Genomic DNA, 27,165 nt, shown 5'->3' with positions numbered 1-27,165 from the left:
TTTAGACAGGCATCTGTTTACAAAAAGAGAATCGTACATGTGGAAATACAGATTTATTCTAGATACAAACTTTTTTTTTCTCTTCTAAAGTGGATAAATAGCATTTTGGAACGAGGCTCGACAAGATAAATATTCAACACAATGATTCTTTGTTTGCTTGTCCAGTTTATTGGAAACAGAACTGCCAAGTTTTCATCTGTTTAAATCCCTTGAGTGAAATAAAAGGCATAGTTGAATTAAATAAAGCATTTGTGATTGACTTGAGAAATACATTCTTTTTCTTTAGTGTGTAAATCAAGAGTAAACAGTATAATACATGATGTGACATAAATACTAATACAGTAGTAGAGCATCACTAGAGTCCCTTCCTGGTTTTTTTTTTCCTTCTCAAAGACGTGATGCAGCTCCAGTGGAGTGTAGCAAAAAGTTACTGAGTTCAAAAAACAGAGACACTAATGTGCAGCTTGTATAAAAAGTGTTTTCTGAGTAGAGAATGGCTGATCACCATAACTCTACTGAGTGTGATTACAGGCACACAAATATCAGAACTGAGGATGTGGTTACAGTTGGTGCTTGTAGACATAGTCATATTCACATCTCAACAACTCCTGATTATTCCTAAAATGCATTTTGGAAACCCAGTTTATAAGATGAAGCAATGGTGATGAAGAAACAAAAAAAAATCTGCATCTTCATTTTGCAACTAAACCAATTCATAAACATTCAAAAATATCAGTCTTGGTAGTTTTTATCTGTCAAAAACAAATATAATCAGTGGGAATTAAATCCACATCAGGAAAGAACTCCATTTGTAGAATATGTAACATGGTAACATTTCTCCAGTGTTGATTATTTTCCCATAAAATATTTCCATAATCTGTCTGTGCCTCCTCAAAATACACCACACACAGCTAAAAATAGACAGTCAGTATTTTACAGTGTTTATAGTGTTACTTCAGTATTTTTATTTTCAATATACTACACAACAAAATCTGAAAATAAATATTTTTATGCAGCTCAGGTCATGTGCAGGACTTAAAAATGCACCCACCAAAAACAATCGAGTCCCCTGTGTCCTACTTTGAAACTTCCTTCATGAAAAAAAAAAACCCCACTACAAAGTAAATGTTTCATCCTTCACACACTTTTCTTGGCCTTGGACTTGTGATAGTGAAATCTAAACGACAGATGGGACTGAAGACAAATTCAAACGTCCTATTTTTACTCACAGTACATTCAGCGCAAGTAGAATCCTGGATGAAGGTGGGTGGATAAACATGAAGAGCCTGTTGGCGCCACAAAAGCCGCAGTTTAGACAGTGTGAGTATCCACCAGCCAGTTCACACTCTAAACCAAACCATCAGTCCTCTCTGGAGACTGGATGGTTCACAGTTGAGTGCTGGCTTCAGACCAGTAGACTGAATGCTTAGCAGAGAGAAAACAGAGGACTGCCTTACAGCAAGCAATAAAGCATCACATTATTTACCAAACTGGTGGAGTCTGTAAGATCCAGTTTTTCCAGGAGTCTGTATCAGAAGCAAGATTAGGTTTTCCAGTATGACAAAGCTGACTTTTAACCAGGATAGATCACCATGGTAACCTGCTCTTGCACAACTATGAGTTCTAACAGAGAGTAGACTGTATGTCACCACACTAACAGAAAGGGGATTATAGTTGCATATTAATTATTTCATATAAAGAACTCCATGACACTCCAGAGGTGAGGGAGTCAGTTGATAACCAGCTTCATGATAACAGTTATCCAGGATCAGCAGTGTAACCTAAAGAGAGCCAGACTGAGTTGAACTTTGTGCTACAGGCCTCTGCTGTGTGCAAATACAGGCTCAGTGACAGGCTCGGGTCCCGTTTTATCTCATACATACACTATGTCTAATATACACGCTGTGCATTCATCTGCTACCACACAAAATCATCCTAGGTCCCTGGTGATGTGTGCACACAGCAAACGGACACACACCCGAACAACGCAAACATGAATAAAGCACAGAAAAGCTCGCCACGGCGTCCAAAATAAACCTGTATTCCAAACATTCTCTCTGCTTGACAGAAGCTGCACAAGTGAAAGATAAAACAAAACCTGTGAGGTTTGCTGTGTGCATATGAGTCAGTGGCTTCATGTGTGGTGTTAACAGTCAGTTTGAGAGCTGCAGAGAGCAGCTCTGAGAGTTTAACAATCGTCTCAACTGACACTTTTTCCAGGATAAAACATCATCTGCCAGTGTAACATAGATCTGAGTGTGTATTTGCATTTGTGGATATGTACACATCTCTCCTGGTAACAGAAACGCAGGTGTGTGTGTGTGAGTGTGCGTGTGTGTTCATTACTCGATGTGTGCTGTTTTACTTGGTTGTTTGAAAGAAAAGTTGCAGGAATCCAGATCTTTTGAGAGAAATCATACACTGCTACACACACACACACACACACACACACACACACAAACAAACACACAGAGCTTCAGGCGTTGAGAAGCTCATCCGCGGAGCGTCCAATGGCGTCGGGGTTGGAAAGGGGGTCCAGGTCTGCAAACAAGTTGAACCAGGCGGACATGTCTCTGGATCCACCTGCAGCAGCTGCACACACACACACACACACACACACACACACACACACACACACACGTTTAGTTTGGGTTTGTAAAAATGTGTTGTGGAGGAGAATATAGATTTTTTTAAATAAACAGAAATCCAAACTCCAGAGGATGGGAGGAACTCCATTTACAATTTGGATGACAGCGTTCAGCTCAAACAGGTTTGGTGACACTTCAACACACCTGAACTTGAACTTTACCTTCAGTCAAACTAATTTGGGTGCAACAAATATATAATCATATCTTCCTTTTCCTTTTTAATGTTACATCAGTGCCTCTGGTTAATGACCAACATGCTTGTTGTGTTGTGACCAGGGATGACCATGGACACTGAGTGGCTAGCATATCCTCACATCTCTGAAACCACTGAGACTAAGGAGTTAGCTACTGTTAATAGGTACAGACCAGAGCACAGACCTCCGCTGCTTACCATTAGCTGCTGAACTTGGAGCCGGCTGAGCTGATTGGTTCTGACCAGGAGGAGGCTGCAGGGGCGGAGCTTGGAACATAGGTGGGGTTGACCAGCCTAAAAGACAGCACAGGGTAAAGAAGAATTTTATGCTTCTGCATCATGGGGAGTGAGGCTCAATGTGCTGCAGTGAACTCATCCCTCCAGCAGAGGGCAGTGTGGCTCACCTGTGGAGCTCAGACTGTGATCCAGCAGCTGGGAGGGCAAGAAGCCGGTGGGGCTGGGAGGGTTGGAGGCTGGGCGAGCTGCAGGGTCCGGGCCGCTGGTGCTCGCTGCCCCTGTGCCTGCAGGAGGGACGCTGGGAGCGTCCAACAGCCCGAAAGCATCCTGCCACTCTCTGCTGAACTCGTCAGCGGCCCCCGGACCTGGGCTGAGGAGGTCTTTGAGGAAAGCCATGTCGCCCCGTTCACCGTCTTCCTCCTCTGGTCTCAGCCCTGTTGCAGCAAGGTTGAGCAGACCCCCACCTTTAGGGGAGGGAGAAAGAGAGGAGGGGTTCTGTATTAAAGCAGAGGCAAATGCATCACAGCTGATTCTGAAAAAAACAGATGTGTCTGAGCACCAATTTGTTACAGAACGAACAAAAGAAAACAAAAGCAGAGTCAGCAAAGGTGAAGTTTGAAAAAGAGAAAAAAAGAGCTGAAATAACTAAATATTGGAAAATGTGAAGGACAAAATAGGATAGATGTACTCTGACTGTATTTCTAATAACCTTTTTCATTTTATCAGCAGTATGACTGGCAGTTCATTAATAATACCTTTCAACTTCATCTGCTGGCACTTAAAAGCAGGTAGATGTAGAAAAAAGAGGGCAAGATATAGAGTGACATATACATTGAGTACATTGTGTTCCACAGCAGGCTTGGGAAACAGGTGCAACTAATGACATTACTTGCTACAAAACATGAACGTGAATGCTGGACCAGAGCCATCGTTAATGTGATTAGTAACGTCTGTGCTTTTCCTGATACAAGACCAACTGTCTGCTGTGAGAGTCTGTGAATGTGACGCTAGCAAACTTCTCAACATTCAGCTCAGCCAGATTTATTCAGAAAGCTGAACAGCATGTTAGGACAAGAAAGACCCAATTTTGGCAGGAAAAAGCAGCCAAATCTAAAATATGATAAAGCCAATCTGATATAGAAAAGAGCCTTCTCTCTTTTGTGTCTAAAACAGGCACAGTTTAACTTCTAACTTGTACAAAACAAACTAATGAGAAATATTCATGACATTTCTTTGGCTTTCAATTGGTTGTACAGTTTGTTCTGTACTTACTGTTTACCTTATATATGTGTATATACTGTAGATTTAATTTAATTTGGATTTATGGATAGTTTTCTCCATTTGACATTTTTATTCCTGCTTGCCCTACCATTTGTATACCTACTGTATGTGGTCTGTTTACTCTCATACTGCTGTAACCCCTAGTTTCCCCCAAGGGATCAACAAAGTCTTAATTTATTGTTTTCTGTATTGATTTCTCCTCAGTTTTTCTGATGTGTTTTATTGTAGACTGCTACGTTTTATTGTAGAGTGTCCTGTGTATTTGGACCTTGGGAACTACATTTCCCATGTGTACTTGCATGACAGAGTGCAGGTGTGCTCTGTTAGATGTTATTATAAGCCTGGGGACTCCCCATTGTCAAACATTTGCCCTGATGAAGGTCTAGAGACTGAACACTTGGCTTCAGCTTTCATCAGCAAACACTGGAGTCTTCTTTTCTCTATATGAGCGTCTCAACAGACAGCTGTCATTCAAGCTGCCTGTTTAACCATCAAACAAATAAAAGGTTCCATAGTTTTCAATACAATTACTTATTAACTGGTTTAAATGTGCAAAACGTCTCCTAATGTGTGTCCTGATTTGCACACAAAATGCTACTTCTCAGTTCAGCAAAATGTTTCCTTCTATACACCAAACTCTTTCAGACTTGATTTGCAGTAATTGTAATTGATATGGATGATAATAGAAAGCGAAAAGAATATTTAAATGTCAAGGGACCAATACTGTGTGTTACAATATGTGTTGTAACATCAATTCCTCAAGCTGGAGAAGATTGATATTGTATTTGTAAGGGAGGTCATGGGTAAGCTGCATGGGTTACAAATTAACGTAATTCATTAATTTGTTCAGAAATTCACATTTCAACAGGTTTTTCATCTAGCTGGCCAAACCTCACTGTAAATTGTCAGTAAATGCAGCCCAGAATATTAAAGAAGTGAGACTCAGAAGTGAAGCGGCTGTTCTTCTCTTCTAAATGTCAGTAAGTGAAAGAAACACAAACCCTTGCGCAAGCCAGGCCAAAGAGCAAAAAGGAAGCAGAGTTGAAAAAGTTAATCCCAGAAGAGATGAATTTCTGCCACATCCAAGCACAAGTCAGATGAGAAGCTGAGAAGCTGAGTTTGAAGTTGAGAGGACAAAAGGAGACATCCAGCCTGTTTACCGGTGGCAGGCAGCTGTGCGAGGCTGGACTGAGGGCTTCCGAAGCCCCAGGGCTCCTCCTGTCCTCTATCATGGAGAGCAGGCAAGAGCTGAGGCTGGAAGGGGGTGTTTGTTTGGGCTGGGAGCTGTGGCTGTGGCAGATCACAGGCCATGAGCATCAAGTCGCCATCGGAGGCCAGTGACAGTCCGCTCAGATCGTGCTGGGCTGGAGTAGACGTGGTAGCGTTTTGGGACACTGGTGTCAAAGGATCATAAAGCCGGGAGGTAACCGGTCCATAGTGAGCAACAGCAAACCCAATACACACATCTGTATTATTTACACAAGTGCTGGCTACACAACATGGCAAACACTCATAAACAATACACTATCTGTCACCTACCAGTGTCACTTGATTGGCTCTGTCCGTCACTGCTGAGGGCGAGGTCTGGAGAGGAAGGCACATCCGCAACAACAGGAACGTTATTCTTAATTATACGCAAACAATGTGACATTATCTAAAATATCTAAACCAAATAACAAGAGCAGATGTAGATGAGATATTTGTAGCATGTGACAGAAGAAAAAACACTGGATTTCGGTGTATATACTATTGTTATTAAGGATTTAACAATTTCACACAGCGTTTTTAGAATCTTCATTTGGGGATTGTGCCAAAACAAATGAGAAGAACTGTAAAATTCCACTCTGCGGACTATCCATCATGGGTTTCAGCCTACAGGGGGCAGTACATACCTGCGTCAGAGGCACTTCCTGATGGCTTGTCGTCATCCAAGGACACCAGACTGAGGGAGAAGGAAGGAGGGAGGAGGGGAAAAAATGAGAAGGTGCCTTATCTAGCTGGCTAGACACAGTTTAGCTATTTTTAGCGATGCAGTAGCCTCTATTTGATTTGAAACTGCTGTTAAAAAGCGCTGTCTCACTATTCTAATGTCCTGCCCGATCACATGGGTCACTACTGAAACCTGCCGTACACACACTTACTTGTGAGTAAACATGGGCATGACATTGGCCTCATGTTTGATGAAGACATAGCTGAAGTGATTGTGTGCAAAAATACAGACATAAAAGACAGCAGAGAATAAAGTGAGAATATAGCGATGGAAATGGGTGACAACAGAAGTGTGTGTGTGTGTGTGTGTGTGTGTGTGTGTGTGTGTGTGAGTGAATGATGACAGGGCAGAGAGAGAGTAGGGAGTAGTGGCATGAAAACAGAGACAGATGGTCGGCAGGGTGTGTGAGTCAGGACTGAATTTAATAACAGACATCCGACTTCATTTGGTTTATTAACTAATGATAGAAGATGACATGAATCTATCTTTTTACTCTAGAAAAGTCTTGAAGCGTGTCCTGTCACCTGTCTGTGTTGCTCTGTAGAGCCTTCTCCTTCTTGTCCTCTAGTTTCTGTGTGTCTGTTATTTGCTCCAGTGGGTCCCGCAGGTCCTGTAGGAGGGAAGAATGCTGTTAAATGTGATAAAGACACATGTATTCACACATTACTTCAGCTACAAGTTAGACAGTCAAATTTCCCTCTAGTCTTTAGGTCTTCATACTGTGTTGCTGCTGTCCACCTGGGATTACACAGTAATGTTTTCTTAGTCTGAACTACCTTGAGTGTGGTGAACTGGTATGATACGTGTCCTTGGAAGGCCTCGTGGATACCCGACATGGCATGAGCTGTCTTCTCCCAGAACTGCAGCAGAGTGGTCTGTCATGACAGGAAAGAAAATAGATCAACTTACGTAACTTATATAGTATATTCTGCTGACTACATAGTGCAAGAGCACTGCATGCATCTGTTTTGAAAATGGCAAACCATATATTAAGAGGGCTGGTTTATGTCTTTTGCTACTCAAAAAACAATACTTTCTAAAGCATACTGTATATGGTACACAGTCAGTAGTTTACCTGGTAGGTACAGAGGGAGTGGGAGAGCATGTTGCAGCGGCTCGCTCCCAGCATGTCAACCTTCTGACACACATCATTCTTTAGCTTCTCAAACTGGCCCTTTGTCCCTCTGACCTGGGCTTGGACCTGATGACAGAAAGGCAGATGATGAATTAAATCATAGAGACAGAGTACCCACCCGCTCTCTTACACCTAAACAAGCATCCTCCTACCTTGCGGAACTTCTCCAGCTGTTTGTAAGTGTCAGGGTCCAGTTCTTGCGAGACGTCTTTCATCCAGAGCAGAGCTCCTCTGTACTCGGTGCGGGCCTTCTCCATACGACTGACTGTTAGAAGTGTGTCAGCGATGGCGCGCCGCCGGAACGTCTCCACTTCCTGGTGCAAACGGTGCAGAGGCGGGCAAAGTGCCATCCTGTGGAAAAAGGAAAGATAAAGTACAGATGTGCATGAGCAGGAGGACACTGGAGAATAAACTCAGCATGCATCACATTTCAATCATTTCTTTAAGTCCTTGATAGTTTAAGATCGTTTACAATGCAATGTATATTCATGACTTGAACACATTGGTTTCATTATTTCCTGCTGCTGACCTCTGCTTGGCGGAGGTGCACAGGGCCTTGCTGGTGGCGTCCATCATGTTGCCAGCTTTGGTGCGATCGTGTTCAGCTTGGAATCGCAGAAACAGGCCGAGCTCGTTCTCCTCCTGGGACAAGCCTGGAGAGAGAGCTCAAAGTTTGAATTTCTGCATACTGTTTACACAAAGACTGTAGCTTTATTTCAACAAAAAAAATGAAAATATCACATCAATCAGGATAATTCCCCTACTGGATACATAAATCCTGAAAAACATCTCACCAATATTTTGTTTCATTTTATAAAACAGCTGGTCACTGTAGTTTGTAGCAAACATTACTCAAACAGGAGTAAATAGTGCTTTTGTTGGGGACTATTTTCAGCGGCGGATGAATCCACATTTGGTGCTCTAGTGAGCATTTCTGGCAGCAGAAAGGTGAATAAACTAGTGTGTGTGTTCATGGTAATGAAGGAAGATGTCACCCAGTGTAACAGTGTGGCTCATTAATGTGGTTTTAATTGTTAATGGACAACAATGGAGCTCTGTGGCACAGAGGAAGAAGATATCAGGCTTTGAATACACATAATACTTGTTAGTAGATCAATTTGTTGCTGGTTTGGGTAAAAAAATATGGAATATCACCAGACTTAACCTTTAAAAACTTGTGAAATATCTGGGACCAAAACAGCTGTTTAACAACCAGGAAAATTCTCATAAAACACCAGAAACAAGATAAAAGTGCATGTTAGGTGTAGTGTGGAATCTCACTCACGTGTAATCCTGTGCTGGTACTTCTCGATCACCTTCAGCAGCTCTGTACAGGTGGACTGAACAGAGCGGAAGAACTGCAGAGACAAACAGGCCAAATTACAATACTTCACACGCAAAATGAGTAACTAAGACAGTTTCGTCTTGATAACTTTTCTCAAAATCAGTGTGTAGTGTTGGGATTTTCTTTCACTTCCACCTTCACATCACTTATTTCAAGGCTTTACTTTGCACTGCGATACTTGTCTCTGCATCAGTGAGGCAAGGTTCCACACTAAATCAGTGAGCAGAACATATTTTTCTCTCTCTTGCTATCTGTCTGGCAGTTGGCCACTTCCTTTCCCATCTGCTAGACAACAACGGTGACTAAATGATGAGTGTGTGTCATGGCAACGCAGATTTTCGAGGCCACTCCAGTGCTGCTTTCTGTTAGGAAGATTGAGGGATTTAAAGGGTCACTTTGACTTTTACAGCCTGCTGCTCATCTGGGATCAATGTGTATAACACTGGGTTGAGGAAGTATGAGAGATGTAACTGTGAGGCTGTTTCAATTAGTATTGTCTATTGATAACTTTCAGTTCCAATTAATCATCAGCTTATTATAATAATGTGACATTTCAGGCAAATAACAAAAGCTGTTGAATTTCACAATGTTTGCTTTTCTCTGAAACCTTATCAAACACTGTCAAGTATTTTCGACCACTGTGGATTGTACTGCAATTAGGACGTGCCTGTCCATTCCACCATATGAGTAAATGGAAGTCAACCAGTCATGCTCTCTCTGCTGGTTTCCATTCTTGTGGTTTGTTTGGTTGCATTTAGGTTGTTTGCTAAATTGGGGTTGTTTTTAAGGTGTTTCCTACTGTGAGCTGGGTTGGAACAAACATGTTGATAAGGTGTAATTTAGCTCGGTTTAGGTTGTGAAGATGCTACATCCTGTGAGAGTTGGGGGTTATATTACAAATTTAAAGCAAATCACACAACTTAAATTCTTGTTTTTCCTTTTAGTGGGGAGCGAGGGATGTTCTAGTCAGTATACAGTTACAGGACATCGATACGTGATGGCAAAAGTACAGCAAAGTAATTTTCTCCCGCAGTCAAGAATCACAGTGGAAACATGTTTTCAGATGTTAGGCTAAACCAGTATAAAGAAGAGCAGAGTGCTACCTGCTTCTTCTACCTGCACCCAGGCAGGACTGACTGTAAGAAAGCAAAGGGATGGGGCGACTTGAGCATGTGGAGAGTTACTGATTAACTATAAAATAAACAGTCGCTGCCTTCAGCCTGTCTGCCTCAGCAGCGGCCAAACACCTGTCAGCAGCACATCTCAGGCTGTGTACAGCTCCAGCACAACACACCTTTCTCATTGCTTATTAGAGAGATGAGCAATACTCACCGATTCATTGAGATCATGCTTATTTTTATTAAACTAACTTTCTTAGTGTCTCCTTGTATGCAGATTTACATGAATGTCATCTAAAAGCATACTGAGGCTTAAAAAATTGTCAGTTTTCAAAATTTGCATATCAAATATTGACAAAAACTGATCAAATATTTCATTCAAGTATGTCACAAGGCAGCTCATCTGAAATCTGAAAGCACACTGAGGCAATACTGCAATAAAATCAGGTTAGCTGTAAGGCTGTCATCCAGAGAGCAGCTCCAAATCTAATCTGCCCTGGCGGTGTCAGCGCTCTGCTGCTTCACAGAGGGCTCAAATTCAAGGTGGAATTTGTGAAAGAGAGGAAAGTAAAAAAGCAACTTGGCAGATCTACTCTATATTTACTCTTGTGGGATCTTTGTACATGGTTCTCCCTCTGCCTTCCGCTTTTCTTTTCGACTTTCGTCACTTTCCCTTTCTCTCACCGGGGGTGAATCGAGGAACAATGAGAGCAGGAGGACAGAAGACGCCTGCTCTTGTTCCAGAGCAAACAAAAGCCTCACAGTGCGTCCCAAAGCAGCTCCATGAAACACTACCACGTCCCCGTCTCGCAGGACTAGACGGCCAGACGGCCTGTCACAACTAAATGCCAGCCAGGTTTCAGCCAATCCAAACTGTCCATTCTCATTTGATGCAGCGGTGGGAAATGACTGAGAAGCAGCGGCACATACTGTACCCTGACATTTTCACAGCTATGATGTGGTGTGAGACGTCTAATGCATAATTAGAACTGTAACTAGACAGCAAGAAAGATCTCTGCAAACCATGGAGGACAGCTTGTGTCAATGCAGTGCCCATGTGCTGAAAAAAAAATGTATTTATTCTGCAGCTACATAATACTCAACAATGACATGAGAACATTTGGTAAACAATACCTACAATGGTGAATGCAACTACAGGCTCTGCAGGAATAAAATCTCCAGCTGTGTGTGTGTGTGCTCCTTTCCACAACTTTCTCACTAACATTCCACAAGCATCATACTATTTTAAGAAGCATATACTGCAGAAATGGATGGTAGAAACCTGCATGTATAACTCCAAAACTTTGTGTAGAATATTCCAGACCAATAATATGCAGGAGGTACATTTTCATCTGCTCTGTGGGGAAAAACGACCAAAAAATATCAATGACTTTGCCTTCAGGAGGTAAACATTATTTAGACTGCGTCAGAGGTGGAAAATAACCAAGAACATTTACTCAAGAACTGCACTGAAATACAAATTTGAGGTACTTTTCTGCTATTTTATACATCTAATCAACTACATATATTTAACAGCTGTAGTTATTAGTTACTTTGAAGATAAAGATTTGGAAGATGTTCATTTTAATGATTGCTCAAGGCCCACAGAGGTATAATTACCCAATATTTCATAAAAAATATCTTTTCACTTGAGTCTTTTTATGCTGCTTTGGTACTGAAGTAACTGATCCAAGCACTTGAAGCATTTGACACCATTATTGGGTTACTACTGTGCTTTCAACTGCAGCAGTGGTTTTGTCAGAGTGTACTTCTCATACAGTGATTAAATGGGAGAGGAGAAAACAAACATGGTTCCCCTGGGGAGGACATAATGCTTAGAGAATGGCCACCGGTGGTAGAAATCACTCGGAAATGATGAGAGAATGGCAGAGGGAGTGGTGACTCTTCACAAGAGAACATCTTTAACTTAAGCATATGACAAAAGTAAAAATATACACAGTATCTTACATGACTCATTATAAGCATGGAAACACAGCGTTGTGTTGTTGCAACTCCTGCTGAATGTCAAAAATCATACTCTTAAAGAGTTTCTCTCTCCTCTCCTACCTCCAGCTTGGCATCCAGGTCAGCGTCTGAGGCTACCACGTACTCGTCCTCCTTCTTGCCCGTGGCTTTGATGAGGACCTGTTTGGTCTTCCAGAACTTCTTCTGCATGCGAGCCATCACCGAGCTGTCCTCACCCAGCAGAGCCCGGCCGCCGCTCAGCATGTCCCCTGCAAACCTGGAGCCAGGGGCAACGGCTCAGTCAGTGACACTCGTGGGATTACCGCCTATAGTTTCTATCTAAATGTGTAGTTCTGCTCATAACAACAGTGTTCTATCTCATATTAGAGCTGCAACAAATGATTCGTTTTATTATCGATTAAACTGCTGATTATTTTCTTGATTAATTGATTAGTTGTTTGATTTACAAAATGTCAGAAAATGGTGAAAAATGTTGATCACTGTTTCCCAAAGCCCACAATGCAACTTAAAATGTCTCGTTTTGTCTCAACCAACAGTCCAGAACACAAAGACATTCAGTTAACTAACATAGAAGGCTAAAGAGACCAGAAAACATTCACATTTAACAAGCTGGAACCAGAGAAACTTGGTATTTTTCTCTCTCAAAATGATTATCAAAATAGCTCCTGATTCATTTTCTGTTGGACTAATGGTTGCAGCTCTAAACCATATTAATAATTAATTAATAATAATAATGGTTTTGATACAGTCATGGGAAAATGAAATGTACACATACCCGTCCATCATTGGATATTAGACTTTTTCCGTTCTGAAAACAAACAAAAACATAGTCAAGTCAAGTCAATTCATAGCACTTTGTATACACAATGGCAGTTCATAGAGCTTAAAATCAGCATAAAAGCAGCTGATCAACATGATAAAATCATTTCAAAAAGTACAAATGAAAACCAAATCAAGCATACACACACACACACACACACACAAATAATAACAATAAAAGAGAAAAAACAAATAAATAAAAAGTTGAAAAACAGTGAGAAAGTGGCCAGTCATAAGCCTGAGAAAACAGTACGGTTTTAAGAGATGAACATAGAGATGAAGTTTAGACAAAGGAAGAATGTGGATGAATGCATATGACCCTAAAAGTGGCATTAATGTATAAAATAAAACAGTAATTTGTGGCAATGATTGTATATGAGGTTTCATATGTTTTGCTTGTTGATGGTCCTCACAGGAAAACATGTCCAGACAATGAAGGCAGCAGACTGACAGGCTGACTGACTGTCTATTATAAGTACAGTCACAGTCTCAGTGTCTACTAATGAATGGAAAAAAAAAAATATTGCAAATGAACTGCAGCTGGTTTTCCTGTTGATTTTCAGTGTGCTACATTCCGGACACAACAACAAGCCTGAACACTGGGCTGACAGCTGTTCCCCGGTGACTTATAATCAGGTTTAACATCAGAGAGACTTGAAGCAGTCGGGACAACTGAGAGCCAGCTGGTTGTCGAGCAGGTGTTCAGTTACAACAAACGCTGCTTTGCTGATACGGAAAAAGAAAACTCAATAAAGAGTCATTCTGACGTGTGAATAAATTCATGAGAAGGTATAAAAAATAGAAATAAACGTAACGGTAGCAGAGGGTTGCCAGGAAACGTCAGTCAGAGGAGCTCGTGTGCTAGCAGCAGTTTAGCTTGTAGCAAGTGTCGTAGCCGCAACATGTTAAAAGGCTTGTTTAACATTTAACCGAGCGACAGCTCAACACGTCCGGGTTTCATCTTACAGTCAGATATTTCACGAGTTTATTCAAACCTTGCTTGTAGTTTTGTCCGGCAGTCCGAGCATCTATGCAGCGCAGGTCGGCTAGCCTCCTCTCCCGATAGCCGTCATCATCTGAGTCAGAGAAACAGGATATGCAAAGTAGCTGTAGCGCTGTTTGGACAGAAGGGGTCGCTGCAGTTCAGGTCACACCAAAGATCGTCTATTAAAAATGATGAGCAATCTTCAGCTGCAAAAGTGGACGTCACATAGCCTAAAACAGTGGTTCACCTTCTCCTTCTCCCTCATTAAAAATCCCAGAGTCTATGAATATGCAAATATATTTCATTTCAAAAGTTGAACTACTTCACAGAAGATATCTCCTATTAGGTTCATTCTCAGTATATGTGCACTGGAGGCTTCAGGTTTCCACATCACACTTTGTAAATTGAATATTGGACCAGGATTGGCTCTAAACTAGTTGTGATGTCACAAATCATGCTTGTAGGCCCGCCTCTTAAAATCAGATTTTCAATGAACACAGAGAAGCTTTCCACTTTCAGTAGATGAATGTGATAACAGCCTTCTAGTTTCAAACTTCGCACATACATAACTCTGCACAGTGAAACTCAAACATTCAACTGTAGGAATAAGAAGAAAAATACAATTTTGAGTGGAGGGAGACTTTAAAGGAGTCCTATTCTACTACATTTAGTTATTTTCTTCACAGAAATTAATGCAATGCTGAGATATACTAGTTTTTTACACCCCTTAAAACCAAGAACGACTTGCGACCCCTGTGAGGCTTTAGCGACCCCTAGTGGGGATCAGGACCCACAGGTAGGGAACCAGTGGCCTGAAACATGTTCTCCAACCTCAAATTCAATATGTTGCAGGTATTTAGAGCAGAGGAATCATTTAGATTTGCTAAAAAAATTTGGATATCCATTACTACTACTCAGACTTCTTTGCATTGAATATCACCATACCTCTCCATCCTGACTGTTTTGTGAAGTCAGATTATTGACTTTACTACCACTAGACTTTAAAAGTTGTAAAGAAAGCTGCAATAGTGACATATATCAGTTTTTTCAGATAAAAGCTTGTCACCCCATTTGTGATGTGTTGTAATACAATGTGAACAGAGTGACAGCTCTTTTGTTTTCTCTCCTCTCTGGGTAAACCAGTTTGGGGAGGAAAAAGTCTGGTTATTCTTAAGATCCAAAAACACGAGGAAGTTGATGATGTACAACAGTTGCAGACTGTAAATGCAGAATGTGACATGCGTATGTTTGGAAATCCCCAAATATAATGATATAATAACACCTGATTTCTTATCTTATCACTAATCTAGCCAGCCAAACTGGAGATAAAGATAAAGTAGCCTCTCTGGTTTTCCATATTTCACTGTTATGTTTTTTGAATCCTTAAGTTGCCTTCCTCATGGTTATGAAACTAAGAACCACCAACAAAATATCACAAATATACCATTCAGTACTATTGAATGAAACATTGACATGAAGAGACAACACTTTAGGAGACAAAATTAATTTATAGTTTCTTGGGTTACAGGAAAACAAAGACAATATGAAAATATGTGTAAAAATTGAGGAACCAGACAGCAGAGAACAAAGCAGGCGAGGTTTTATACAGGACAAATTTTAAAATCACTGCAGCTTTCGTCAGCCTGTCACACTCTGACACTGTTCGTATGTCTGTCCATTCAGTGTGTCTGCGGTGATGGATGCGGCTGATCTCTGCAGTCTGTTGAGCCTACTATGCCCCCGCATCTGTCTGACAGGCTGAGTATCTGTAGGTGTACAACTTGTTATCTGCTCCTCCACTCAACATCAGCTGGAAATAGAAACAGACACCAGAAAGAGCCAGTTAGACACTGATTTCATGCATGAGGTGTGTTGTGTATATATTCATCTTGAATATAGTATAGTCACTGCTTTTTTTATCTATCTTAATTCAATCTTCAATTTCCCTTTGATCAAGCACTGAAGATTCTTTGTTTATGGGTAATTTTTTTGGAATACAGCTGTCGTGTCTTACCCCGCTTTCTGTCCAGTCCACACAAAACACTTTGTCCTCGTGGGCCGCCAGGTCATACAGAGGAGCCTTACAGCTGCAAGACAATACAGCAACATTCACATCTTAACTCTATTCATTGAATGCCTTTAAAGACATGAATTCATCCCAACTGTTTGCATGCCTGAACAAAATATGAAGAAACTGCTCCAAAGTATTTAATTCTGACAAAGGCAGGAAGCTTGTTCCAGACAGGCGTCACTGGCAGAGAGCTGAGGAATGAACAGGATGTCCTGCTCTACATGTCTACTAGAGTGACATAAATCCAGCTTATTCTCTCATTAGCACTGAAAAGTCAAAATTTTATTGATGTAGCAAAGGCACAAAAGAACTGTGTTTTATTCAGTGCAAAGTAAAGGTGGACAGGTTAGTGTGGAGTAAATAGTGCATCAGCCGTCTGCTCTGCTTGAGTAAAGCTGGAGAAATGCCTGCGCAAATAGCATGGTAGCCATGGCAACCGCCTGTGACAGCCACACATTTTATGGATCACACAATGCCATTTAATTAGTGTTTCTATTTCTGCCTGACATTTTGGATGACATTTCTTTTCTTTTTTTACACATTTAACAGGTCTGAAGGAGGTGAATAGTGGCCAATGTAAACCTGCATATTCTAGCATATCACATCTATACTTACATATTTCATTTTTAAATTTAATTTTATTTATTTTCATGGGATTTATTCCCAGTGGGAATGCGATACCGACTTCTGATTGGAACACAACTTACACAAAATATACACACAGTGTGAATTACGTGTTTTACAGACCTTCTGGTGTCCCACAGTTTGACCAGGTTGTCAAGGGAACCGGAGACCAGCTGGTGCTCATGCGAAGGCGCCCACTTCACAGCGGTGACCCAGCCAGTGTGGGAGGTCAGAGACAGCAGCACCAGTGACCCGTCTGGAGAGAAAAGAAGGCGTGTGTACTGTGAGCGTGAAGAGGAAAAGCCAGGCCAGAGAGGAAAGAGCTTGCAGACAGAGGAAATAAAACAACAGCTGTGATAGTGTTCTTTACTAGACATGGACAAAAGTGATCTTTGAAATGAAGACGTCTGTGGTACCTTTGGTGCGAGGGTCCCACAGTCTGATGTGTCTGTCAGTGCTGCCTGAGGCCAGCCGTCGACACAGAGGTGAGTAGGAAATACAGTTGAACACCTTACTGCCGGTCTGTAGAAAGGACAAAGACATCAGTCACTTTATTAAAGGAAATGCCACATTAACAGCATCTACTGTTTATTTGCAATTAACGACAATTTTACTCTTGCTGTTGCCAGTTGTTTTGAGATTGAAAGCATTTTAAAAACGCTGAGTTGAACAGTTTTTAGAGAAAAGCAATCCTTTGACAAAAATCTAATTTCCTTGCTTGAGGCAGCTCAAAAGATGAGCCTTCATGAAATGATGAGGAGAGTAAAGCCTTGTCTCCACAGAGATGAGGATACTCCAGCTGTGTTTTTCTACATCATAGGAAGGCAAGGTAAATGGAGATGTGCTGGTTCTCATAGAGCCACCTGATATCTCACTGTGGCTGTTTCTGCTTGCATTATTTCCTCCTTCAATATTTAAAACTGATGACCAAATATCACAGAATATCTCCACTTCTTCTTGTGTAAACCAGCTTTTATTGAAGAACAGCACCGCTAACAAAGTTCTCTTCCAAGAAAATTGCATTTCCTATAGCTGACTCAGTATAAAAGCCTCCTTGCAGGTGGAAACCACAGAAGCAGCAGAAGTAGGAAATGTTGCAGTAAACTGATCTCTGGATCAGGAACAGGAACACAGGGGTGACCCCATTTTTAACAAGTGAAAAAGTTCGAATGAGTTCAAACTTATTTTCACCCAGATTTTCATACCAGTTCCCATTCTCTTACTTCAGAGAAGCTAAAGTCCTAATATGTTCACTTGACATATAAACCTGGACATGTGAATGGACATATGAAAGACAACAGAAAATGAAACTAACCCTATTTCAGAGCTCAGTTTTTGACCCACTAGAATTTCTGCCTTTAAGTGTGTCTTTCAGTGTGTCTCACCAGTGTAGTCTTCATCTCTCCAGTCTCGACGTCCCACATGCGGATCGAGTGGTCCCAGGAAGCACTGCAAACTTCCTCACTGTCGCTCCACAGGACAGAGGACACTGCCTCGTTGTGTCCAGACAACGTCATCAGGGGAGTCTGTGTCGGTGTTAGAACATGGATGTTTTGATATGCCTTCACAAGCACCATTCAACATGTTAACTTTGACTAATACATTAGGTTTTGTAAATTGTGAGGTCATACTACTCCACACTCACCCTGGTCAGGCCCAGCTGTTGAGTCTTCTGTTTCTTCCTGGGTCTGTCGGCAGGTTCCTCCACCTCATCCGCCTCGTCTGTGGGCACTGACAGCACAGGAAAATGTTAAAACTTGACAAAGATTAGCTTTTTCATTCAGTTGTACTTAAGACTCACTTAAAGGGAACATACCTGCTGACCAGATCTTCAACATTTTGTCCCAGGAGCCGCTGCAGAACTAAAAGGAAGCAACACAAACATTTTAACAGAAATTAAAGGCTGCTTGTTATTTCTCTACTTTTTTTTCTATTCCCTCCAACTTTACCTTTGAGCCGGTGGGGTCTGTAGCAACGGTGTCAACGCTCCCTGTGTGTCCCCGACAGCAGTGTCTGGCTTTCACCTTGTTCCTCTCAGAGTTCCACTCCCACAGCAGGATGGTTTGGTCCAGAGAGGCCGTCAGAAGCAGCGAAGTCAGACCCTCTGCACAAAAATAAATAAATTAAAAAATGACACACACAGGTTTTAAAAAAGCGATTGTCTGCCATTCAGTCCTGCTCACCTCTTTTGATCCAGGCTACATCTTTGACCACATCAGTGTGTCCAGCCACTGTCATCACCGCCTTGCCCTCCACAGACCAGATCCTGGCAGTCTTGTCATATGACCCTGTCAAGATCCTGCAAAAATACAGAACCAAAACAAGGTTGATGGGAGGCTGTAGTGTGTTTGAAGCTTACAATGAAACCAAAACTGTACAGTATATTTCCAGCACAGAGACAATGATATTAGAAAATGTCAATCAGACACAGACTAAAGCAAAAACTTTGATCTGGGTGGCTAAATGACAGTGGAATCTTACCATTCAGCATCTGCATCTATGGAGCTAATCCAGTCATCGTGCATCATGCACTCCTCAGGCTCTGGGGCTGTGATTCGCTCCACATACTCTATCTCCACCACTTCTTCCTGAAACACACACGCACACATTAATAGCAAATATCTCTGTTTGCTGCACAGAAAGTATCATCAGTGTTTAAATGCTGCACACTGACAGCATATCTCTTCAGGTTTAAGCACTGAGGCCGGTCATACCGTTGATATGCCCTCTGTCTCCATGTGAGTGGACAGCGACGTTCGCAGGAACTGACCCCTGACCAGGAAGTCGAACTCCACTTTGCTGTGAGATGCTGTGGAAACAAAAAACATCATAAGCATTCAACATATTGTGAAACATTTGCTATAAACAATTAAAAAAGACAATACATAGAAAATAGGCTAACATGATTAAAGTTGTGTTAAGGTTTGATACTGCATTGCCTTTCAGGTAGTATCTTCAGAGAAAGAACAAGTATATAGTAAGTAATAGTTTTTACAGCCCAGCTGCAAATGGAAGCTCAGCTGGATTTAGTGGAAATAGTAAAACACACTTGTTAATTATTAAAATATCATATATTTTACCATTTTTGGCTTCCAGCAGCTTGTTGATGACATTGCTGAGGTCCTGCACTTCAGAGCCAGCTGGGATGGAGAATGGGACATCATCTACAACATACCTGCAAAGACATGAAGACTTTATTAGTATCATATATTACACTCATCAGTCAAATCTACACCGGAATGTTATATTTAATCGATTCATTTGTCACTGTATTGTATAATAGGTATACAAATATGAAGAAAGCGGTATAACTTAACATAGTTACTCAACAAGCTAGAAGCATTAGCTGCAACGTGTTGGATAGGACTGAGCCTAACTTTACCTGTGTGGGTAAAAAGTAGCGCCTCAAAACAGTGTTTACTGTAAGTTACAGGTAGTTAGCAGCCTGCTAGCTATTGTTGTCCTTTTTAATTTTCCTGTGTTTCGTTCAAGGGACTCCGTGCTTACCTTTTGTTCTCTGTGAAGAACCTGGCTTGTAACTGCGACATATTTCTAAGTTGTGTGTTTCTCTTAAAGACCACTAGCTGTAGGCATTTAAGATGTGGCTAAAAAGTTAATCTGTTCCTTCATAACACATCTGACTCGTGCAGTCATGCCATGTGGTACGGGCCGAGGCATTCCAGTCGAGCACCGATAGTCAATCGATGCTCCGAAACGGTGCTCCACTAGTAATGCCTGACCCCCATGTGCTATGTCGCTGTAGTCCTTATCCACTGGAAAACCTGTGTTTCCAGGGTCTATAACTTCATTGTCTTTCATCGCCAAAACTGTATATAATGCCATTTTACATAAAGCACAAGCAAGTAGTCTTCTAATGAAAGGATGATGTGTGCAGATAAGATTTGAATTATGGGTGTAAGACTTTATAATATCTTTCAAAACCACATTGTATTCTTAAAGCTGGAGATGGTTAGGTAGTAATGATTCACAAAATTCATAGTTTAATTTTAAATATTTTCTTTGGTATCAAAAATAATTAGGCTACACCTTCAATAAATGTGTTTGACAAGTGCTTTATATTTCAATATTTCACTTCCTGTGACATTCACCTTTATAGCGACATAATGGAACATTTATTGACAATTGCTGTGGCTACAAGGTGACTAGTACAGGAACCCATAGAGTTTCTATTCATTCATTGAAATCTGTATTTGTGGTATATCAAATAAAGCAGCACAAGTAGAAAGGAGTAATAAAGTCAGAAAATCAGCTTCGACAGCTCCACAGTAGTTCAACTTTTCATTTGTAACAGGAAGATTTTATTTCCTTTCAAAGTTATAGTCTTTCTTTACTGTACTGCAGCATCATTTTGGTCAGGTGTGACCAAGGTCTCGAACAACTTAAAGTAATGACAGGAATCAATTCATTGGAAGAGAGTATGGGAAAATGTGGCCTTCTCTTGTAAGCATCAAATTATTCATTTTAAATTCATTCATAGATTTTATTTGACTCAGGAAATGCTTCTAATTCCAGTGGTCTCACACCCGTTTACCCCCATGTAATAATAATGAACCTACAGTATCTACATATAATGTGGGACTACCTAGAGTTGCACATTAGCTACCTGATGTAACTGGAAGTTGCATTCCTAGTGTACCTGATGTTTAGCTTCTAAATGATGACAATGATGATGATTAATGAATGATACCAAATCTCAGGAAAGATTTCTACTTTTCGGTCTGGCTGCCACTAAAAAGTTTAGTATTAAAGTGGAAGCCTCCACATAAACTTCAGATTTCCTAATGGATTCTCTTAACATCTGTATACAAATGTTCATACGATCATATAGATATGTTCTATATTGTTTTTCTGTGGTAGTATATGGCACTTACAACTGATTTTTTCCATGTAGTTTTTGTTCTTTTTGGGTTCTTACTAATGTGTCATCCAGGGTTGGGGAAGGGAGGAGAAAACTTCAGACTGGAAGAGTAAATAAGAGCACTTGTTGGGCAGTTCATGAAGGTCATGATGTACATGGATAGTAAAAGAGTATGTTGTGTGTATTATGTTAAAACAGTCTCTGTCCAGTATTACAGATGTATGTATATATTCAATCTGACCTCCAGTACTGAAAATAAAAATGTGATCACAAAAAACTGCAATGCAGCATCAGAAAACAATGTACTGTTATGAATTTAATTGTTGCATTCAGTCTTGCATTGAATCAAATAAGATTTTTTTTTTATATCCAATATAATTCATACCATTACAGGAAAAACATGTTTATTTCACCAGGGCAGAAATTCACAGTCTTAGACAATAAGGTGGTTTGTCACATGAGAACTGGAGAATCTTTCCTCATCAACTTATAGCTGTGTTGAACTTGATACATGTCTGATACAGATGTGTTCACAAATAAAACATCAAAAATAAAAACGGTCAACCCAGGGTAGTAGATTACAAACTTAAACATCTTTAAAAATAAAAATAAAAAGATTTACATTTTCAATCATTTTCTGTCTGAGATAAAATGTTGGACTTGAATCACAGCTCACTTGCAGTTATAAAAGGAGACCCGATGATTTTGTTCTTTAACATAAATTCTCAATACAGTATTGCCTTTGTCAGATATAATGTAACGACATGAAACTAAAATGACGTCAAAACTAGAACAAAAGTATATACACTCCATCCTTTCACTCATCTTCCTCCTCCTCCTTTGCCTTCTTTTTTTTCTTCTTTTTCTTCTTTTCTGTTGACTGGAGAGAGGGAGACAAATAAAAGATATTCAACAACAGAACCTTGGAAAACTTCAAAACCTCCTATGAATTGTTTAGACTTGGCTTCAAATTTCTGAACAAGTCCTACCTCTGTTACTGTTACCTCCTCCTCTTCCTCCATTGGTTCCGCAGCCTCGGACTCCTCTTTCTTGTCCTTCTTTTTCTTCTTCTTTTTCTTGGGAGTCTCTTCTGCTGCTGCTGACGTTTCTGCTTCTTCCTCTGAAGAACATGCAAACAAAACACCTTGAGCATCAAAATGACACTGGTGGACACTGAGCCACAAGATTAGGTTCACTTTAATTCAACCTACCTTCTGCTACTGCTTCCTTTTTGGCCTTTTTGGATTTAACCGCCGGTGTTACGGGCTCTTCTGCGTCACCATCCTCTGTCTCTTCAAACTTCCTCTTCTTTGAGGTGGATGGAATCGTAGAATCTCCAGAAGGATCGTATATTCTGACTTCACTGTGGGGGGGGGAAAGTGGGTATTTAACACCTATAACTTTTACATTTGGAAAACTAATCTTGGGAAAAGAGTAGTTTGTGATTCTTTACCTCTTGTGCTGGTATTTGTCTGCCTTTGCCATTGCTTTGCCTGTTCCACTGATTCTTCGGATCTAAAAAGAAGCCACAGCAGATGTTAGATACATAAACACTGACCTGTTTAAATGGTTGTGATATTCTATGTTTTTCTTTCTGTCCACATATCATAATTGTACTTACTCCCTTCTCCTCCAGCTGACGCAGTCTGGCCTCCAGCTTGGCACGGTTCTCTGCACCCATTTCTGCATTGGTGTCCTCTCCCAGAGCATCATAGCGAATAGCCAGAGCTGCTTTAGCTGCCAGCATTCTGGAGATCTGGACAGATATTACAGAAAACCAGAGCCCATGTTTATTTTTTGACACTTAGATTGTGTTAGTTATTACTTAGCCAAGCTGCCGGTCCCTCTGGACTTACCTTGCCCTTATTCTTGGCAGTGGTCTGGCCCACTAGAGAAGCGTGGTAAATGAGACCGTACTTAGGGGTGTCTTTGCGTGTCTTCAGGGCTCTAAACAGAGCCTTTTCTGCTCCGAGGATCTGCACTGTGGAAGCCGGATGCTTTGCCAGATTCAAAAGGGAACCTTAAAAAAAACACAGACAAGATAAGTAAACATGACGCTCTCACTGGTACCTGCTCATTGGGTCTCTTAATGCAAGCTCAGATGAGGTAGTGACTTAAAAACATCAGTCTTTTTCAGGAAAGTGACATTATGTCGTGATCATCACCGCTTGGCTGCTGTTCATTAAGCCCCTTCTCCGTGACTTACCGGCATGTGAGATGAGACGGGCGCCGACCAGCTCGCCCACCATTACTGTCAGGTTGGGAGCGATTGCCATCATTCGGTTCTTCAGGTAGTCGTACAGCTGAGCGCGGTATTCTGAAATCTCAATCACCTGTAGAAAAGGAAGAGTAAAAATTTGTATTACAACTGCCAGCCGGTCATCAGAAAATAGTTCAAAGTGCTATAGAGCCTTCCTGTAGTACAGAGGAGGAGTTGTGACTGTTCAGATGAGGTAGTGACTAAAAACCCACATGTATTGTTTCTGGATAAAGACAAATGTCATCATCATCACTACAGTCACTTTATCTCTCCACTATTTAACAGTGAAAAACTATAACATATAATGATAGAAGAGAGACACATACCTGATCACACAGGTGCCTAATGTTGCCAATGTCCTGTTCTGACACTTCTGTTCCCATGGAGATCTCTGCAGCCAGTTTAACCTCGGCCTCTATTTCCTCAGGGAGGAGGTCTGACAGATCACTGCTGGATACATTTGTGCGATCACCTGGAGACAAATAGTGTGGACCTGACATTTAGATACACAGGAAAACTGGCACTGACACTTCTGTACCTGTACAGCAAAGCTGCTGCTATAATTAGCACTTTAAAAAAAAAAAAAAAAAAAAAAAAAAAAAGTTATGTACCAGTGCAAATTATATTTACCGATTTTGCGGACAGTTTTGCAGTAGGCCAAGTTGTCTGCGATGACTTTTCCCAGCTCAGGAAAGTGCCAGCCGTACCATTCTCTGCAGCGCATAATGTAGTTGTTAAGCTCCTTGTCCAGGTCATCCAGAAGACCTGAAGAGACAAAGAAAAAACACTTCAAATGACTACATGTCCACATACACAACAGCAGAACTTATCACTAGAGCTGAAACCCTCAGTCAATTAATTGTGATTTTATTGTTATTTCCTAAGCAAAAAAATAAAATCACTGGTTCCAACTTCTCAAATATGGTTTTGTTTTCTTTGTCTTCTATGGCAGTAAATGAAGATATCTTTGGTGTTTGAGCTGTTATTTGGACAAAATGAGCAGATTTTAGGATGCTGTAATGGGCATTTTTCATGAGCAATTAATCAAGAAAGTAATCTTCAAATTAATTAATGAAAATCACCATTAGTTATAGCCCTATTCATCACTAAATAATGATTTTTGCATTATAAAAATAATACCACTTACTGATGGCCTGCACAATCATGGTGTCCACTTTGTCTGGACTGAACTTCAGCTTATAGCGAGACAAACTGGAGAACACAGAGAAAACACGACATATTAGTGAGTTACTTCACACAGTAAACCATTTCCAATTCTCCTGCTTCAAGGGAGAGACTGCTGCCTCAGTGGTAGTGACGAATGCTGAGGAAAATCTACAGGAAAGTTTCAGACAGCAAGTGTAATCATGGGCAGCAGTCATGTTTATTTAACCCTGTACTGTATCTGTGTGCCACCTACCTATGAGCCAACCCCAGAGACATGGCACTCATCTCCTTGGGAGGAAGTCCAGTGATGAGGCCCTCCATCTGGCTCCTGATGCATCTCATCAGTTCAGCAACAGCAGGGCTGTGGACACAGCTCACGTCCAGCTTTTCCTGAAAACCAAAGACAGTTAAACATACAACTCATGCAAATAATGCTTAATTACTTCATAATGGAAATGTTGGGTCACTTACTTTAATAATACCACCGAGTTTTGCATCACTGATAGCCAGCTGCTCATGAGCCTCCTTGGCAACAACCTTCTTCAGCACTTTCTTCAAACTCTTGCCGATTTTCCCCTCAACAAGTGCAGTGGCAGCTGAGTGACAGAGGTTAGAACACTGCATCAAATACACCGTAACACCTACATGAGCTTGTGCATGAAACCAGTCCAACTTATATGTCTCAAAGGGAATAATACAGAACATCGAAGCTAATTCTGTTCAAATATGTCCACTTTCTATCGCTGTAAAGTTGAAAATTGGTGGCTAAAATTGTGGCAACATTAAACTTTGTGGTCTCAGGGGTAGTGACGAATACTGTGAAATGCCTCATGGTTTAATCAGACACAGAAACACATCACAGACCACAGATCTCAGGTGTTTGTTGGTGCAGCGGAGTGACGAGATGTATCATTACCTGCTAAGGCCTCTGTCGTGTCCTGAAACTTCTCAAAGTGCTTCAGCTTCAGACTGGCAAAACAAAAAAATAAAAAGTAAAGACATGTTTCATCTAACATACGTGAGCTACAATGTGTCACATCAGACAACTGTGCTAGCCATCAACACTTACACTTTATTCGCTTTTTCAGGAGTTTCAAACTCCTTATACAGGCTGTCAACCTGCTGCAGCTTGGATTCATCGAGGACCTGAAATAGAACATTTGAAATTAGTTGTCAAGCAGTAAAAAAAAAAAGCTCAGATGTGTAAAACCGCAAAAGCTAGTGCGTAAAATATCGCTATCGTTATGGATTCAATCTTAAATGTTGCATTTAAGTCGATCACATTATAAAAGCATCCTCGTTAACTAAATCACCAGTATGCATGTGGACGTTGTGAGAACACAGTCCTTTTCGTGTCTTTGCCTCAGCGTGCACACGTGGTTACAGGGCCTTCACACTCACTTCTATCTAGATGGTAGCTTATGGATTTGCAAAGACCCTCGTGCGCAAAACCTTGAGCGCAAACATGCCGGAGTACAAATTAAAATATTACATTTGTATTTTCCTCATAACCAGTAACTTACAACAGAAGCAACATGGGTTTTAACTAGCGTTTGCTCTGTGGCTAACCTAAGCTACCTCAAGTAGCTTGTGCGTAAAAATGTTCTTTTTTTGACTGACAGGATAAAAAAACGAATACATACTTTGAATATCGCATATCCAGCGGCGGTCTCAAATAACACGAGCATTTTGGCAGTTAGCTCGGGTCTTTTTGAGTTTAGGTGCTCTCTACGCGGAGAGTCTTCACGTCTTTACCGAAATCACCACGCTGCTCGGTCTGCAACACATGAGAGAGCAGCAGGAAACCGCCCGGTTCTTCTTCTTCTTCTTCGGGCAGACTAGACGCTACAATGGCGTATTACTGCCCTCTACTGTTTGTTATTGGCCACATTTCTGACTGACTTGTTTATGACTGAAATGTATTCTGACAGTCCACATTGTAGGCTGTATTGCAATTTCTACTCTGTCCTCATGAGCAGCGTTCTTTGCCAAAGTAATCTGCTTCTTCGTTTCCCTCCACAACCATGTGAGCTGGTACCCAAATAAAACCTACCTCACACACTGCCTTCTGTATGTTTGATAAATCTCTGTCAGTATATCAAGTCCGGACTTGGATTTGGTTTTCCTTATTGATGTTAAAGCTGCTGCTGAATCATTGCATATGACTGAGTTGTGTGGTTTATTGTCCTCTACCCACCATAATATTGCCAGCATATCTGCTGTGTGTATACTGACATCTAATCTGAAATGTTATGTCCCTTATTATTATTCAGGAATGGTTACTCCAAATGCCACTTTAACAATCCTTTGATCCATCTGTGTAAATCTGTAAATATAAGCAATTATGATATTTGTGCTGGTTTTAAACCACTTTGTATAAGTTCTGGCTGTCTGAAGTTAGAAAATATTACTTCAATGTTTTTAAAG

General features: G+C 40.9%; 3 protein-coding genes and 3 non-coding genes across 8 annotated transcripts; all 6 read right to left on the bottom strand.

Moving 5' to 3' along the window:
• Positions 1 to 145: 145 nt before the first annotated feature.
• Positions 146 to 13,869, bottom strand: ical1 (islet cell autoantigen 1-like). 3 transcript variants are annotated; one of them, XM_044344889.1, is made up of 15 exons: positions 13,748 to 13,869; positions 12,709 to 12,741; positions 12,015 to 12,189; positions 8,770 to 8,842; positions 8,014 to 8,137; positions 7,637 to 7,835; positions 7,425 to 7,550; positions 7,126 to 7,224; positions 6,874 to 6,959; positions 6,252 to 6,301; positions 5,899 to 5,943; positions 5,520 to 5,723; positions 3,246 to 3,542; positions 3,040 to 3,135; positions 146 to 2,592 (listed from the first exon to the last, which is right to left on the bottom strand). In XM_044344889.1, the coding sequence occupies exons 2-15, from the start codon at positions 12,717 to 12,719 to the stop codon at positions 2,477 to 2,479; spliced, it is 1,701 nt and encodes a 566-aa protein (XP_044200824.1). In that variant the 5' UTR covers positions 12,720 to 12,741; positions 13,748 to 13,869; the 3' UTR covers positions 146 to 2,476. The 3 variants fall into 3 exon arrangements, with proteins under 3 accessions (XP_044200824.1, XP_044200823.1, XP_044200825.1); XM_044344888.1 differs by having other exon boundaries at positions 5,520 to 5,753; positions 13,748 to 13,868; XM_044344890.1 differs by lacking the exon at positions 5,520 to 5,723.
• A 1,356-nt stretch (positions 13,870 to 15,225) lies between these two features.
• On the bottom strand, positions 15,226 to 20,150 carry wdr12 (WD repeat domain 12). The gene is made up of 13 exons (XM_044345406.1): positions 19,940 to 20,150; positions 19,513 to 19,607; positions 19,147 to 19,241; positions 18,914 to 19,020; positions 18,616 to 18,731; positions 18,382 to 18,536; positions 18,249 to 18,294; positions 18,078 to 18,163; positions 17,818 to 17,958; positions 16,849 to 16,954; positions 16,556 to 16,688; positions 15,752 to 15,824; positions 15,226 to 15,547 (listed from the first exon to the last, which is right to left on the bottom strand). The coding sequence occupies exons 1-13, from the start codon at positions 19,978 to 19,980 to the stop codon at positions 15,470 to 15,472; spliced, it is 1,272 nt and encodes a 423-aa protein (XP_044201341.1). The 5' UTR covers positions 19,981 to 20,150; the 3' UTR covers positions 15,226 to 15,469.
• A 1,548-nt stretch (positions 20,151 to 21,698) lies between these two features.
• Positions 21,699 to 26,567, bottom strand: nop58 (NOP58 ribonucleoprotein homolog (yeast)). Its single transcript, XM_044345048.1, has 15 exons — positions 26,382 to 26,567; positions 25,808 to 25,884; positions 25,655 to 25,707; positions 25,210 to 25,334; positions 24,992 to 25,128; positions 24,719 to 24,783; positions 24,202 to 24,336; positions 23,898 to 24,043; positions 23,518 to 23,644; positions 23,168 to 23,331; positions 22,933 to 23,067; positions 22,765 to 22,826; positions 22,523 to 22,674; positions 22,301 to 22,431; positions 21,699 to 22,191 (listed from the first exon to the last, which is right to left on the bottom strand). The coding sequence occupies exons 1-15, from the start codon at positions 26,424 to 26,426 to the stop codon at positions 22,129 to 22,131; spliced, it is 1,617 nt and encodes a 538-aa protein (XP_044200983.1). The 5' UTR covers positions 26,427 to 26,567; the 3' UTR covers positions 21,699 to 22,128.
• LOC122978189 lies at positions 23,402 to 23,484 on the bottom strand. Its single transcript, XR_006402361.1, has one exon. It is a non-coding gene; the product is annotated as a small nucleolar RNA SNORD11B (small nucleolar RNA).
• LOC122978188 lies at positions 23,749 to 23,832 on the bottom strand. Its single transcript, XR_006402360.1, has one exon. It is a non-coding gene; the product is annotated as a small nucleolar RNA SNORD11B (small nucleolar RNA).
• Positions 25,524 to 25,611, bottom strand: LOC122978186. The gene has a single exon (XR_006402358.1). It is a non-coding gene; the product is annotated as a small nucleolar RNA SNORD70 (small nucleolar RNA).
• Positions 26,568 to 27,165: the final 598 nt, after the last annotated feature.

Source organism: Thunnus albacares, chromosome 24, assembly GCF_914725855.1.
Source record: "Thunnus albacares chromosome 24, fThuAlb1.1, whole genome shotgun sequence".
NCBI lineage: Eukaryota > Metazoa > Chordata > Actinopteri > Scombriformes > Scombridae > Thunnus > Thunnus albacares.
The sequence above is the reverse complement of the archived record's forward strand: the minus strand, read 5'-3'. Positions and strand labels throughout refer to the sequence as shown.

Bases quoted from the DNA above. Each gene is read 5' to 3' on its own strand.
- ical1 (XM_044344888.1), bottom strand. The intron at 7,551-7,636 runs GTAGGAGGATGC...TTCTGTCATCAG, and splicing joins AGCTGGAGAAGTTCCGCAAG to GTCCAAGCCCAGGTCAGAGG. The intron at 3,136-3,245 runs GTGAGCCACACT...GCTGTCTTTTAG, and splicing joins TCACAGTCTGAGCTCCACAG to GCTGGTCAACCCCACCTATG.
- wdr12 (XM_044345406.1), bottom strand. From the start codon at position 19,980: ATGTCGCAGTTACAAGCCAGGTTCTTCACAGAGAACAAAAG. The intron at 16,689-16,848 runs GTACCACAGACG...TTTTCTCTCCAG, and splicing joins GTGGGACCCTCGCACCAAAG to ACGGGTCACTGGTGCTGCTG. The intron at 15,548-15,751 runs GTAAGACACGAC...TTCTATTTCCAG, and splicing joins TGGACTGGACAGAAAGCGGG to CTGATGTTGAGTGGAGGAGC.
- nop58 (XM_044345048.1), bottom strand. From the start codon at position 26,426: ATGCTCGTGTTATTTGAGACCGCCGCTGGATATGCGATATTCAAA. The intron at 25,335-25,654 runs GTAATGATACAT...TCTGTCACTCAG, and splicing joins CACGACAGAGGCCTTAGCAG to CTGCCACTGCACTTGTTGAG. The intron at 24,044-24,201 runs GTAAATATAATT...ATTTGTCTCCAG, and splicing joins CAAAACTGTCCGCAAAATCG to GTGATCGCACAAATGTATCC.